Raw genomic sequence first — 16,252 nt, forward strand, 5'->3', positions numbered from 1 at the left:
TATTCTAAATATTAGACGATCCTTAGAAAAAGCATCCAACAGGGTGTGCCAGGAAAAAAAAATAGAAGACATCATAAATATCTTACTCTTCCTTGTATGTACTTTTCTCCTCATAGTAAACACTTTTACTTCCAAATCACAATCCAGAGAAAAACAGCTTTTAAATGTTACTGTCATAAGACAAGCTTTAATAACTGCCTCAGTCTAGCTTGATATTGTATGTTGAACTTACTGACCTGTTGAAGTATCCTTTTCATTTTTAATAACTGAGTTTTCACAGCCGTACAATCTTGAACCATATGCTGAAGGGTCATTTCATCCAACATCACAGTGTTCGGCGGGAAACTTCTCAGAGGTGGGTACAAGCTTTGTGCTGCATAGCCTTCAAGGTGTCCAACAGGAGGGGGATCTAAATAGTTGCAGCTCCTGAAATATGTTTTAGGAAAGTTACCAGGAGGTAGTTATATGAGTGTGTCACAGGAAAAAAAAAGTTCTTGTGCCATCTTAAAAACTAAGCATAAAATTTCATGGACTGCAGTCCATAAAGTTTTATGCCAAACACAACTGCTTGTCTGCCATGTGCCATAAGACTTCATGTAATCAGAAAAGTCATGCTACCCCTCTATTCTGCCTTGGTTAGTGTAATACTGTGTTCAATTCAGGGCACCACAATTGAAGGAAGATGTTAACAAATTGGAATGTGTCCAGAGGAGGGTGACTAAAATGATCAAGGGTCTGGAGAACAAGCCCTATGAGTAGCCACTCCTCATAGGGCTTGTTCTCCAGACCCTTGATCATTTTAGTCACCCTAAAGAGCTGGGCATTTTTAGCCTGAAGAAGGCTGAGAGGAGACATGGTAGCCATGTATAAATATGTAAGAGGAAGTCATAGGGAGGAGGGAGCAAGCTTGTTTTCTGCTGCCTTGGAGACTAGGACATGGAACAATGGCTTCAAACTACAAAAAAAGGAGATTCCATTTGAACATGTGGAAGAACTTCCTGACTGTGAGAGCTGTTTAGCAGTGGAACTCTCTGCCCCGGAGTGCGGTCGAGGCTTCTTCTTTGGAGGCTTTTAAACAGAGTCTGGATGGCCATCTGTCAGGGGTGCTTTGAATGCAATTTTCCTGCTTCTTGGCAGGGGGTTGGACTAGATGACCCACGAGGTCTCTTCCAATTCTAGGATCCTATGATTCTAATGTTGCCTTCTAGAACAGAGCCTTTGGATGTGCAATACAGCTATGTTTTGAGAACAGTCTAAACTTCCTATCTGCTTTGATAGGAAGCATATTCAGTCAACTCATGTATCAGAATGATACTAACCTCATATCTAATTTAAGATCTTAGGACTGTCAGATACTGCTCTGCTCTGTATATTCTTCCATTAAGAATTTGTTTTGCTGCAACACGCAACAGAACCTTTTCAGTACTAGTAACCTTGGCAACTCCTTTCCTCAACAGTACATTGGTGCCAAGCTTTCTAGTACTTCAGTACCAAACGAAAACCTATTTGTCGTAATATTTTAAAGTTTGTATACTTTTAATTCATTCTGCCCTTTTAAAAGATGTTTCTATTGTATATCATGTTAGTCATGTTTTATTCATCACTCTGTTACCTTCAGATGAATACTGGATGAAAAAAATAATGCTCACTAGAGTTGTCACCCAATCATATATTTGAGTGAAACAGATATTTAAATTAAAAGGTTATTTTATATTTGTGACATGTGTATGTTAAATCAGGGAAATCAGCCAAACTCCCATACTTCAATAGTTCATGAGGGAGTTGAAAACCTGCTTTTTAAGCAAGCCTTTAACAATGGTTAAGGTAACTGCTAAACTAGATGACCAAATAATATCAAATACTAACTCTGGCACTTTAATGTTGCTTTTAACTTGGTTGTGGCTGGGATGTTTAATTTGACCGTCTTGCCCATTTTAATTAGTAGCTATTCCTATGTTTTTATTGAGTGTTTTATTTAAATTGTTATTTCTGTACATGTTGTTTTATGTTAATTGATACTATTTTGTCATGGACTTATTTATTTTATATATTATGGCACTATGATGAGCTGTTTTGTAAGCTGCATTGAGTCCCTTTTTGGGAGATGGTAGCAGGATATAAATAAAGTTGTTGTTATGTGCCATACAAGGTGAAACCTTAAAAGTCTTTTTATTTTCCTTGCAAATGAAGAAATAATGATTTTAAAAAATATTTTTAAAACCTCAAATAGCAGAACATTTCAGAGAATTTGTTGATATCCACTTTTGTATACTGCATCTCTTGAATGGTCATTTGACTTAAGTCAACAAAAGCTTATGTTGCCAACCTCTTCCTCTCACTTTCAAAGGTGTCACAAGATCATTTAATTTTACTGTGCAATAGTACAATGATAATAAAGCTATTATATCCTATCTATTCTATTTTGCCTTCTAGAACATAGTTATCCTTAATGTGGCAGCAGAGCCTTTTGATGTGAAATATAGCTATGTTCCATGGAGAGGAGATAAAAAACATTTATTTTCAGACAGATACCACATAGAGAGCTATCCAGAGTCTAAACTGAATAAACCAGCATTCCCATCTATACAGAAAATCAGCTAACATAAAGATATAGTGCCTTCCCACTCACAACAAAATACCATCATAGAATCAAAGAGTTGGAAGAGACCTCATGGGCCAGCCAGTCCAACCCTCTGCCAAGAAGCAGGAATATTGCAGTTAAATCACCCCTGTCAGATGGCCATCCAGCCTCTGTTTAAAAGCTTTCAAAGAAGGAGCCTCCACCATACTCCAGGGCAGAGTTCCACTGCTGAACGGCTCTCAGTCAGGAAGTTCTTCCTCATGTTCAGATGGAATCTCATTTCTTGTAGTTTGAAGCCATTATTCCGCGTCCTAGTCTCCAGGGAAGCAGAAAACAAGCTTGCTCCCTCCTCCCTGTGGCTTCCTCTCACATATTTATACATGGCTATCATATCTCCTCTCAGCCTTCTCTTCTTCAGGCTAAACATGCCCAGTTCCCTAAGCCGCTCCTCATAGGGCTTGTTCTCCAGACCCTTGATCATTTTAGTCGCCTCCTCTGGACACATTCCAGCTTGTCAATATCTCTCTTGAATTGTTGTGCCCAGAATTCGACACAATATTCCAGGTATGGTCTAACCAAAGTGGAATAGAGGGGTAGCATTACTTCCCTAGATCTAGACACTATGCTCCTATTGATACAGGCCAAAATCCCATTGGCGTTTTTTGCTGCCACATCACATTGTTGTAATACTTTTATTATAAGACATTTCCCAGGAATAGAATGCAAATACATCATAGAAATGATACAAACATGTTGTCTCTTAAGCACTAAAGGCAGTTCCCAAGTTACAAGCAAGATACTTTCTGCAACGTTTATCTGAAGTTGAATTTGTTTGTAATTCAGAACAGGTGCATTTTAACTGTAATTCCAGCCAATATTTTTTTTAGCTTTGGATAGCATAGGGAAGAATTTACAGTCTTGTTGTGTTTTTTTGAAGTCACTGCTTCTATTCAGAAGATTTCACCTCACTTTCTGTCCCTGTGATAACTGGATTTTGAAAAAAAATGACTTGTCATGGAAAGAAAGCTTCAGTTGAGACACGTTTTCCCCATCAACACTTTTTCAGGAATTAATTTCCCTTCCGAGGGGTAGATTTATCTCACTTCCTGTTGTCTCACCCCCATTTGCAACTACAAGTTGTCTGTAAGTCAGATGTTTGTAACTCGGGGACTGCCTGTATACCAAATACACTAACTATTATGGGTCTTTGTATTTAAGCTAGCATGTTAAAAGCGTGTACCAACATACAATGAATTGGCTAATATGTGCTGAGTTAGTCAATATACCCACTAGGAATAAGCACCATTGACTTACTGACTTATTTCTGGTTGAATGTGAAAATAATTAAACTGCTAAGTCGTCAATACACCAGTAAATATGCACATGTATGTGAGCTTAAGTTCCATTAAGATGGGCAGTAGGAAAGAAGGGTGCACTAAACTAACCTATCTCATATTTAAATAGCATTTATAGAAAAGAGGACATGACTGGAGTATTGTATTAAATAAAGCTTCAGCCTCAGCTTCCTTGGTAATCTTCTACTATTGCTTCCTCTAAATTTGTATTTTAAGTTCCTTGGGGCAGCAACCATTCTTCTTTTTAAATTAACAACTACTCCAATGGCAGAACATAAAGTTATCATCTAGTCTTAACACACACACAAAAGCTTGAAAATATTCCTTCTCTGAGTACTTTACCTGTTAAGATCATTTTTGCTGTGGGCATACTGGTCAGGATGCCCAAGATGATAATGGTCTTGAGCACTCCATCGTTGTGGCATCCTCTTCCACAGCCCCTCCTTCTGCTGTCTGATATTTCGCTCTTGCCGCTCATAACGGTTCATGTTTTCACAATCCACTACAGACAGGAGTAAATAGTTCAGCCTCAGTCTATAAACAGAAGTGTTCTCACTCAGAAATGCAACATAGCTGTCAGACCTTATCCACTTCCAATTTACAATGATGTACCTTTAATAAGTACAAAAACTAGAGTGTAGAAAGTTAGCTACTGGTGCTAACTTGTTAGTTTTCTTTTTTTTAATGAAAAAATAAAGTTGATGGGAATCTGTCCATTAAAAAAACAACCAGATTTTAATAATATCTACTTATATACATTTTTAAAAGTCCACTAATTTTCCACTCCCAGAAATTTCATAGTTGACACCCTTAAACTAATTTAATCCCACAAAACTGTTACTTCACCAAAGCATTTAATTCTTCAGTCATGAAAGATTGCATACGAACTAAAACTTTTATTTAGAGCATCTAGGTACTGTTGGTTTGTTTTCCACAATAATTTATTTGGTATCTGTATCTAAAAGTGATTCTAACACCATTTTAGTGTAAGAAGCCTCCTTTTTCAATATTCATATTACTAACTACTCAGACCGATTTTTTTTACAAAAAAGTTTTAGAAAGTTTCAAGCTGAAACAGAAATTTTAGCATTCTGTCAATATAAGTGAGCAGCAACAGTTTGTTTTTGAAAGCTGTATCTGGAAATGATTTATAAACTTCTAACAGCAAAGCCATAACATAAATTTTAGACAGAAAGAGATTCAAGAAGCCCTTCAGGCTTTCCACTTACCAAATACTTTCTCTTCACATTATCAGGCCCTGACTACGAGGAGCTTTTCATAACTGAACAGTCTGCTATTCTGCCGCCTACTCAGACAGTGTTTTGCATAAGACAGTGGTAAACAGGCCTTGCTTCCTGCTCATTCTCTGCTTGCGTATTGCTGGGAAGGGAGCCCAGTTTGACCCTGTGATTTAGAACTACCATCCTCCTTCACTGAGCACATACTTGTTCCACTAGAACAATCACTATAAATAGAGTGCAAGCTCCTTCAGATGCCAAAATGGAACAAGAAAACCTATGAACTATTATATACTTGGTTGAGTCAATTCAAGAATACTAAATCGTCTGTAGCTTGCAAGGTGCATTTGAATGTCTTCATGAGACACTAGAAATCTTGCCCAGTTTAACAATTTTCACAATTTAATCTAAAGATGTCTGAAAGTATTTTTAAAGGTATTTTTCACTTAGCACCCACCCTGTCCACTTTCCGCAAAGCGTTAAAGACATGGATGTTCCATTGTGCCTTTGAGTAGACAATTCCTTACCCCAGATAAGTCCAAAAATCTGTCCTACACTTTACCATTGCTCTTATCCTTACTGTTGCTGCATGATCTATGCACTTTACTCATTAGCCTATCCTTTAAATTATTGTTGCACTAGTGATGATAAATTATTTATTTATTTACAAGATTTCTACCCCCAAGGGCGGACTCAGAGTGGCTAACACTGGCAACAATTCGATGCCGCAATACCACAACATAACACAATATAAAACCATAAATACACAATTGATTAAAAACAATAACATTAATTATACAGTCATTGCTGTTTTCATAAATTGAATTTGTTTACTGGTTGTTGGTTTCAATGCCTTTTTATACATTGCGATAATATTGTTGTTTTATTTTGTTATATTGTGGCTTTGCATTTTAATGTGTTACATTTCAACTGTGTTGTTCAGGCTTGGCACCATGTAAGCCACCCCGAGTACCTTCGAGGAGACGGAGGTGGGATACAAAAAAAAAATATTGTTATTATTAGATGGCAGAGGATTTTTTTTTCAAAGAGGTAAGTGCATAAAAAAGTATATTTGCATTACATAGAATACACTGTATAATACACTCAAAGCTTTTTAAAAGCTGAAATGTGTGACATTAAGGACAACTGAATATACCGAAAACAGTGGAAGAACTGAGTAAAATTTCAATTTAAAACAAAACCAATTCTGACATGGTGCTACAGAAAATTATCTAGCAATGGCTGTATTTTTCCCTGAACATAGATATGAGGCTGAGCTGCAGAATCTAGTGTTGATACTGATACCTATAGGACAGGAGTGTCAAACACATTTTCATCAAGGGCAACATCTGACTTTGGGAGCCTTCAAAGGAATGTTGAATCTATGGGCAAAGTACTGGTGAATACAGAGAGCAAAACAATTTTTTTCCATAATAGTCAGTGCTCTTTAGGTTTTTCTCCCCAATTTGGCTCCCCAAATTATATAACACTACCATTACTTTTTATTATTTATCATGCGGACTGGAATGATGGGAATTGCAATCCAACACCACTTGTGGCCCTGGGATTGGAGAAATGTTAAAGGACACTTGAAAGTCAGACATCATAGCCACAAGCTTTGTATCTAAATTCAAAATATTATCCTGACTAAACAAAACTACAGCCTTCCAGATGTTACTGTATCTCAACTCCCATCAGCTCTAGTTGTCAAATGATATAGGAGTTGTCCAGCATCTGGGGGGCCACATAAAAATGATATGGCAATTCTTGTGTTTCACATGTCCTCTAGAAGTATCTCACATTTAGGAAGAAAAAGTGATCAATGACAAGGAAAAGGCAAAGAAGGAAGAGAAATCATCTACCAGCAGTGAATTGCAAGATAGACACCACCAGAATTGTTTTACTAACCATTATCACAGGGTGTATCTTCAGGTAAGTCGACATCAAGCATAAGATCATCATCTTCCAGATCACATGAATCAAGGTTGTTCAAGATATCCTACAGGGGGAAAAACATGCTGCAAGTTGTGTATATCTGAGCTGTTTTTCCAGTTTAACAATGTTTACACGCATTTTGAAATAAAAATGTTATGGCAATTCCTGCAATAAATAGAAATTAATTAGCTCTGAGCCTCTTAAAAAGCAGTTCTCTTTGTTTCTTATGGAAGTACCAGAACAACTAACTTTCTTCACACTTCTTGTGCAAGTTCTAATTTACTGTTTGAGCTTTCAAAAGATGAATAAAACAGGTCTGAAATTTGGAAATGAAAAAATATAGCATCTTCCTGTACTATTCAATTAGTATGGAACAGCTATACAGAAATTTATAAAGAGGGAGGGAACAATTGCACCAGTTTCATCAGATCATTTTGCAAAAGTCTAGCTCCAGATATGGGAGCAAAAATGTAAATTCTGACAATATCTTTTTATGTACCCTTAAAGCTCATTTTCCAATTTAAATACATGGTTCCTCTCACAATTTTTCTCATTACAAATTCAATTTTATAGCAATAAGAATAATTGTAAAGTCCTATTTTAAAAGTTCTATGTCGTAAAATAATTCATATGCATCTGTCATACATATTACATAATGATCTGAAACGTTATAAACCAATCTCCTTGTTGTGCCATCTTTACAAAGTTCTGGAAAGACTTAGTTTGCATAGAATTATGGAAAAAATAGACCCATGTAGATTCTTCAGCAAGCTGGCTTCGGGAAAGGCAAAAGCTGCACATCACAAGTGTTGAACCTAACTCAGCACATAGAAGATGGTTTTAAAAGGCAGCAGATTACAGGGGCTATCTTCATAGGCCTGTCACAAGCTGCTGACACTGTAAGTCATCACCTTCTCCTGAAGAAAAAATATAACATCACAAAGGACTACCACCTCTTTCGCCTCATAGGAAATCTAGTATAAAACAGGAGCTTTTTTGGTGAATTTCAAAGCCAGAGAAACAGATGACGAAAACAGAAGAACAGCCTGCCTCACGGGAGCGTGCTTGCTCCAACAATGTCTAACATTTACACAAATGATCACCTATTGCCAGAAAGGACAGAGAGTTTTATCTATGCTGACAATCGTGGCATCACTGCTCAAGCAGGTAGCTTTGAGATAACTGAACAGAAGCTCTCTGAAACTTTAGGTGCTCTTAGTGCACATTACAGGGAAAAACCAGCTGATTCCTAATTCATCTAAAAAAACAGACATGTGCTTTTCATTTTAAGAAAACACAAGCATCTCGAGCTCTGAGGATTACCTGGGAAGGAATCCCACTGGAGCATTGCAGCACACCCAAATACCTGGAAGTCACCCTGGACCGTTCTCTGACCTACAAGAAGTACTGCCTGAATATCAAGCAAAAAGTGGGTGCTAGAAACAATATCATATGAAAGCTAACCTGAGGATCACAACCAGATACAGTGAAGATATCTGTCCTTGCACTTTGCTACTCTGCTGCTTAGTACACATGCCCAGTGTGGAACATATCTCACCATGCTAAAACAATAGATGTGGCTCTTAATGAGACATGCTGTATTATCACAGAATGTCTGCACCCCACACCACTGGAGAAATCACACTGTTTAGCTGGTATCACACCACCTGACATCCACTGGGAAGTGTCAGCCAATAATTAAAGGACCAATGCACTGACATCTCTGGCCCATCCCCTGTTCGGATATCAGCCAGCACACCAATGCCTTAAATCAGTGATTCCCAAAGTGGGTGTTACTGCCCCCTCGTGGGTGCTGCAGCGATCCGGGGGGGGGGGGGTGTAATGGCCACAGGTGCAATTGGGGACGATGAAAGCATAACAGAAAGGAGATTTCCAGGGGGTAGGCCAAATAAGTTTGGGAACCACTGCCTTAAATCAAGAAATAGTTTCCTAAGATCTACAAAGATACTTGCAGGAATACCTCAGCAAGCAAGAGTCCAAAAGTGCCAGGCTAAAACCCAGATCCTCAATCCATGGCTGATACCGAATGAGGGACTCCCTCCACAGAAGACTGGGTGACCTGGAAGGCGCTTAACAGATTGCACTCTGGCTCCACAAGATGCAGAGCCAACATTAAGAAATGGGGCCACAAAGTGGAGTCCACGATATGCGAGTGTAGAGAAGAGCAACCACAAACCACGTATTACAATGAAGTCTGAGCCCTGCCACATGCACAATGGAGGACCTTCTTATAACAACACAAGAGGCACTGTAAGTGGCCAGCTATTGGTGAAAGGACATTTAATATAATGCCGTTTTTAAACTTTGGTTTTAAAAAAAACAAAACATTACAACTGCACCCTTGGTTTGCTCCTGGTACAATAAATAAAAATACATATTACACATATTTTATGTATAAAAAATTATTATTTACTTCCCCTGGCTCTGATATCAAACTGCCTTAAACATTAAAAATAGTAAGAAAGAAGAGTACAAGAGGTCAGCTAATAGAAATCAATATAAATTAACATTTTATGAGAGATGCAATCCCTCATATTACCCCTAAGCACTGCCACAATGTCAAGTTCAATGATATCTTGTACTCAAGTGAGTAAAATAAAATTGTGGGTATGCTACTGTGTTACAATTGTTACCTAAAATGTGTGACATAATTACAGAAAAGTTTGGCTACTGACTTTTAACAGTGGCACTGTATCAAGATAATATGATGAAACTGATTTTAATATATGGACCTTTAATTTATGGTGTTGACTTTGACCTATCATATCCCATATACTATTGTTTTCTGATGTTAGCCATGAAGTTACCAACACAGGAATATCCATACCTTTAAGGGGAGAAAAAAGTAAGATGAACAGTTACAACTTCACAGTGGTTCAGGAACAAGATGTAAAGTGAGGGCATTGGGTTATTATTGAAGCTACCATGGCAATCATATTAGGTCAGAGATTACTTCCAGCCTAAGAAACTTTCTGTCCAATCAGGAAGCAGCAGCAGCCAGTGACATCGCAATCAGCATCTTTAGTCTCCCTGAAGTCAACTAAACAATCACATAGTAAAAAAACCCTAATGTTTAGGAAGACACCACCTCACCATCCTTTCTTACTATCTCTTGCAAGCAAAAAGCCCTGTTTTACCCAATAACAATCCCTCCCCAAAGGATGAAGTAGAGGAAGAAAAGGAGGAAGAGACCTTGGAAGATTAGATTTAATCAACTGATGTAATACTCTCTATTTCCATTTAACAAGACATTTACTATTTCTTGACTGCAATTTCTCTTCAGTTTGGGATGCCAAGCACCACGACATCGGAATCATCCAAATGTGTGCTGTTCATTTATCTTTCTGGTTTCCATATTTATATACCATTTCTGCAATGAGACTATAGATTGGGCTTATTTCTTTTCGTGTTACTGCTCTCCACTAGTAAGATTTAAATACATTTGTCCTTGCAAGCCCCAGCTTACTCATGTTTTGGTTTTCAGTTACATTCTTCTCACATTTCTTTTTATAGTTTTATATTTGTCCAGCGTGGCAGGGTGTGACATCTATGTCACTGTGTTATATTTTCCAGCCAAAAGCAACATCTAAACTTGGAGTTGTGGGGAGGGGGGATATGTGCAGATTTCATATGTTTTGAAGTTTGGAAAACACAAGTGCTTTTCTAGTTACATGGGTTCTTAGCATAGCAATGAACTACTTCGATTCATTTAAAGAATCCAACGTAAGTTCTCTTTTTGGATGAGAACATAGATATTATTGAATTGTATAAACAAGCATATTTCAGAGCTCTGGAGTAGAATGACAAATCTTTCCAAAGAAAATGACAAAGATAGTACATAACAAGGGTGGTTTTCCTCCTGGTTAAGAAGACTGCAACTCAAGTTCGACTACCATTACCATTATCATCATCATCATCATCATCATCATCTTTAATTACTTATTAATCGCCCTCTATCTGAGAACGCTCTAGGCGATTTACAGCTAAATTGTAAAAGATAAAATACATACATACAGAATTTAAAAATTAACAGAGATCAAATACTCTAGTAAGAAGCCAGGTCTTAAGTGCTAGAGTAAAAGGCCCTAAGTCACACATGGCTCTCATGTAGGGCGGCAAGGAATTCCACAAGGCAGGAGCAGAAATAGAAAAAGCCCTGTGTCTGGTACTTTCCAAGTGCACTTCTCTAGGACCCGGTATATAGAGTAAGTTGTGTTGGGCTGGTCGTTGCGACCTCCGATGATGGGAGAAGGAGAGGCGGTCCCTAAGGTACGATGGACCCTGGCCGTAAAGAATTTTAATGGTCACAACTAACATCTTATACAGGCCACGGTACTCAGTTGGAAGCCAATGTAAATGTTGCAGCACTGCTGTTATATGGCATTTCATGAGTGTTCTTGTGAGTAACCTGGCTGCCGCATTCTGAACAATACGGAGCTTTCGGGTCGTAGACATCGGAAGGCCAACATACAGGGCATTGCAATAGTCCAGCCTAGACGTGACCGTGGCATGGATGACAGTTGCCAGAGCCTCGTCAGATAGGTAGGGTGCCAGCTGCCTCGCTTGTCGTTGATGGAAAAAGGCCTGTTTGCTGGAAGCAGTGACCTGAGCTTCCATTGTCAGCTGCGAATCCAGGACGACACCTAAGCTCTTAACAGTGGTCAATGGAGACAGGGCTATAAGAATGCTTGAGTAACAGAATGCTATAAGAATGCTTGAGTAACAGAAAAATGGGAAGTGATTTGAATAACAAAATATATGGTGCTTAAGATCCGCATAGTATAAGCAATGGTATTCCCCGAAGTCACCTACGGATGTGAGAGCTGGACCTTAGGGAAGGCTGAGCTAAGAAAGATAGATGCTTTTGAACTGTGGTGTTGGAGGAAAGTTCTGAGAGTGCCTTGGACCACCAGAAGATCCAACCAGTCCATACTTCAGGAAATAAAGCCTGACTGCTCATTGGAGGGAAGGATAGTAGAGGCCACATCATGAGAAGAAAGGAAAGCTTAGAGAAGACAATTATGCTGGGGAAAATGGAAGGCAAAAGGAAGAGGGGCCGACCAAGGGCAAGATGGATGGAAGGCATCCTTGAACTGACTGGCTTGACTCTGAAGGAGATGGGGGTGGTGATGCCCAACAGGGAGTTCTGGCATGGGCTGGTCCATGAGGTCACAAAGAGTCGGAAAGGACTGAATGAATAAACAACAAACTCAAGGAGACAGTTTTTTTAACCCTGTCACTGTACTCAGAGAAGAGGGTTGTATGAATACATGTAGGAAGGGCACACACTGGTTTCTCCCTCCTGAAGCTTCCATAGGCCCCAAGAATCATAAAAGCATAGCTTAGAGAGCAGGTTTTAAGTTCAAAAAACGTCTGTGGAGAATTGTCTGTGTAGTCTGACATGTAGTTGTTAGAGTGGTCCAGCATTTCTGTGTGCTCGAATAATATGCTGTGTTCAGGTTGGATCATCAAGTGCTCTGCTATGGCTGACTTCTCTGGTTGAAGTAGTCTGCAGTGCCTTTCATGCTCCTTGATTCTTGATAAACTGGGCTCTACAGGCCAATGGATACTCCACCACAGACATCAGAAGAGCTTCAAGACTGAGATCAAGCCACAAGAGTAAACACTAAGATCCCTCTAGAGGAAAAGTGTTCTTACCATACATCAAAGGAACCACTGACCGCATAGGGAAGCTGATGAAGAAACAAACATACAAACTATTTGCAGACCCACTAAGAAAATCCAACAAATGCAACGCTCAGCAAAAGACAAGAGGGAACCTCCTAATTCTGCAGGAGTCTACCATATACCATGCAGCTAGGCCACTAAATGCTAATGAAGGTAGCCAATTGCTACATTCACACTTCAAACAGACACAAGTTATTTCTCCCACCCTGGACATTCCAGAGATATAAACCCAATTTTCCTAGATTCCAACAGACCTCACAACCTCTGAGGATGCCTGCCATAGATGTAGGCAAAATGTCAGGAGAGAATGCTTCTGGAACATGGCCATACAGCCCAGGAAACACACAACAACCTATCTGTAGGAAGGCTTGCAGTTTTATTCAAGGTCACTCAGTTAACGGAAATGACTAAATATTCCAAAATTATTACAATAGTTTGGCAAATATCCTGTAAAATATCATTAGGTTGTCTTCTATTTAAAGGCAAAATAAAACAAATCAAGCAGAACTGATTTGCTGTATTTCACCAATTCATTTAGATTTACAAAGGAAGGGCTTCCAACTGCATTCCAAGAGTTGAAATCTACACAATGACTTTGAAAGTCCTCAGGACACTCCCTTTCCTTCCTGAAGGGATCGGTTCAAGGACTACCATTTGTGTGCTCTTTCCAACATCCTAGCAATCAGTAAGCACTAAATGGTCAGAATCAAAGATAATTATTTCTTATACAAACTGTGATTGCAAGTGAAATTTGCTTTTAACCTAAGACCCATTTTTAAAAATTAATTTCATCACATAATTTTTAGCAACTCAACTGAGAATCATAGAATCATAGAGTTGGAAGAGACCTCATGGGTCATCCAGTCCAACCCCCTGCCAAGAAACAGGAAAATCGCATTCAAAGCACCCCCAGCAGATGGCCATCCATCCTCTGTTTAAAAGCCTCCAAAGATGAAGCCTCCACCACACTCCAGGGCAGAGAATTCCACTGCTGAACAGTGTACAAATAGTCTAGATTAGGAAGAGACTTTTGAAAGTCCTCTGGGCTACAGAAAAAAAAACCAGATTATTTTGTTCCCTTAAGACTTTACAAGGAGGACAGATCAAAATTAATTTGCAGATTTTAAAAACAGCAGCAAATACTTCCTGTGTTGGAAAAAAGGTGAGGCATAACAATCAATCAATCAATCAACTAACAGTTTTGCCTATGCAAGCAGTATGCTGCCCCTTCTACACTGCCATATAAAATCAGATAATCTGTTTTGTACTGGTGTTATATGGCATTGTAGGCTGAGGTAACCCAGTTCAAATCAGGTAATGTGTATTATGTGATTTTATAATCTGGATTATATGGCAGTGTAGAGGGGGCCTAAATTGTATTCCAACAAGAAGCATGATTTATATTTTGTCAATCTTCTCTATTTGTAAGTAAAAATCTAAAGTTATGATAATGAGTGCGAAGTTGATGAAGCAATTTGTTTGTTAATACAAAACATGGAAACATACATTTTCAAGTTCCTCAAAAGCATTAATAAACTATGAGGCAATACAGAAGGTTGCCTCTTATGATACCTTACTATTCACTTTAAATGGATGTCCATGTCCTAAAAGCAATCAGCATGCTAGTTCTTTGTATGGAAAAACCAAATATAATTATAGAACATCGCTGTTTTAGTCAACATAAATGGGGTCCATTAGCTATAGTTTTGTACATGGTGACAGTATTGATCTAGAAGCAACTTTCTGACTGATGCTTCATCTACACTGCCATATAAAATCCAGATTATCTGCTTTGAACTGAAATATATGGTAATGTAGACTAATATAATTCAGTTCAAAGCAGATAGTGGCAGTGTAGAACGGGCCTGAAAGTTTTAACAAGGATGTAACAGAAAAATATAAAAGTTTGGTAACTGCTAGATAATCACATATTTAGCACAGTGTTAATTATGAAAAGTGTACAAAAGCACAGTCAACAACAGTGCATCCCTCATTAAAACAAATTCCAAATAGCTAAAAACGGCCCTTCTGTGCTGTACATTTTGATATATAATCAGATAAGAATACAGAAAGCACATGAAAGCAACCATTCCATCAAAACTTTTAACATTTAAACCAGAAGATTATCCAGTGCTGCCACCTAGCATCATTTTATGAATTTACCAGAGAAATGTAGGAACTTGTTCAGCAAAACATGGAACTTAACTAGTTTTGTTTATTTAAAAAGTTAGAGGTTTTGGAGTAAAGAATGATTTCATTTTACCAAAACTATTATTTCCTGTCCTCACCAGCTCTTCATTGCCTTGGATTTCAATTCAGTTATGATCCAAGCAATTGACAACTTCAGTGCATGCAAACAAATGGAACAAATCTATATAGAAAATTATTAAGTACAAGACTGAAGAAATGACATACCGAAGTCAAATCAAAATATTTTGTGAGTTAAAGAGTAACAATATGTCCTTCACTACATGAATTGGCAATTACAAAAGCCAAAGTAATCATAATTTATTCAGGACACTGCTTAAAGTAGACCATAACATTGGCAATATTTTTTTAAGCAGGACAGCTTCTTTCCATTAGTAGTGACACTCCCAATTTTTACATATAAAGTATCACTACCCAGCATGCTCTAGTCTTACTTTTGATTATTTCTGCTTCTTTTCTATGTCTTTTAGTTATTTACACTTCAAACCTCACCAGATATTAATTGGACTTTTAATTCTCTTTTGTTTATAACACACTACACAAATAATTGAGATAGTAGCACAGAGACTTGAGTACTTACTATACTATTCATTTCTGAAGAATCATAACTTCCACATGGATGGATGCTTCCAATGGGCTCCAACCCTTCTTCATCCCACATGTATGTCCCATCAGAGCTATCAGATGGAGAAAGTTCAAAGGAGGAGCCAGCTCTGTAATCCATGTCAGAGGAAATCACATTGTTTCCAGCTGGATGCTTTGTACTTTCACTCTTGTCATCTGCTATTTAAACAAAAGCAAATAAATCAAACTACATACTCATATCTGTTTGTTCCAGTATTTATATGCATACAAAGGGGAGTTTCGAGTCATACTATATAGTGCAATACAGTATGATCCCCACATTTGTGGGAAAATATGTTCCCTGATTTTGGGAGGATATACAAAACTGTTGATAACAGCAAACATTATTGAAATGAAGAATACTACAGAGTCATACTGGAGGAAAATGTCTAGCTAGGGCATTTTGTAAGACATAGACAAATGAAACCATAGGTCAAAGTTTCATGGATATGGAGGTTGTACTGTACTGAAAAACAAAAAAGATAGATAGATAGATAGATAGATAGATAGATAGATAGATAATAAAAACAGCAATATTGTAACATCAAACTTTGACAAAGCAACAATTTAAAACAATAGAGCACACTAGGTAAATGTGTTTA

At 38.0% G+C, this 16,252-nt stretch overlaps 1 protein-coding gene across 6 annotated transcripts in view; it reads right to left on the reverse strand.

The window, feature by feature from the left end:
- CCSER2 (coiled-coil serine rich protein 2) overlaps positions 1 to 16,252 on the reverse strand; it is a 69,043-nt gene that overhangs the window by 33,561 nt on the left and 19,230 nt on the right. For 4 of the 6 annotated variants that reach the window (XM_060768961.2, XM_060768966.2, XM_060768964.2 and 1 more), the window contains exons 3-6: positions 15,607 to 15,809; positions 7,083 to 7,173; positions 4,279 to 4,438; positions 237 to 426 (exon numbers count right to left, since the gene is read on the reverse strand). In XM_060768961.2, the coding sequence (XP_060624944.2) occupies positions 237 to 426; positions 4,279 to 4,438; positions 7,083 to 7,173; positions 15,607 to 15,809 (644 nt within the window). The remainder of the gene's footprint in view (positions 1 to 236; positions 427 to 4,278; positions 4,439 to 7,082; positions 7,174 to 15,606; positions 15,810 to 16,252) is intronic. The other 2 variants (XM_060768962.2, XM_060768965.2) reach the window with 1 other exon arrangement.

This window comes from Anolis sagrei, chromosome 3, assembly GCF_037176765.1.
Source record: "Anolis sagrei isolate rAnoSag1 chromosome 3, rAnoSag1.mat, whole genome shotgun sequence".
NCBI classification, from domain to species: domain Eukaryota; kingdom Metazoa; phylum Chordata; class Lepidosauria; order Squamata; family Dactyloidae; genus Anolis; species Anolis sagrei.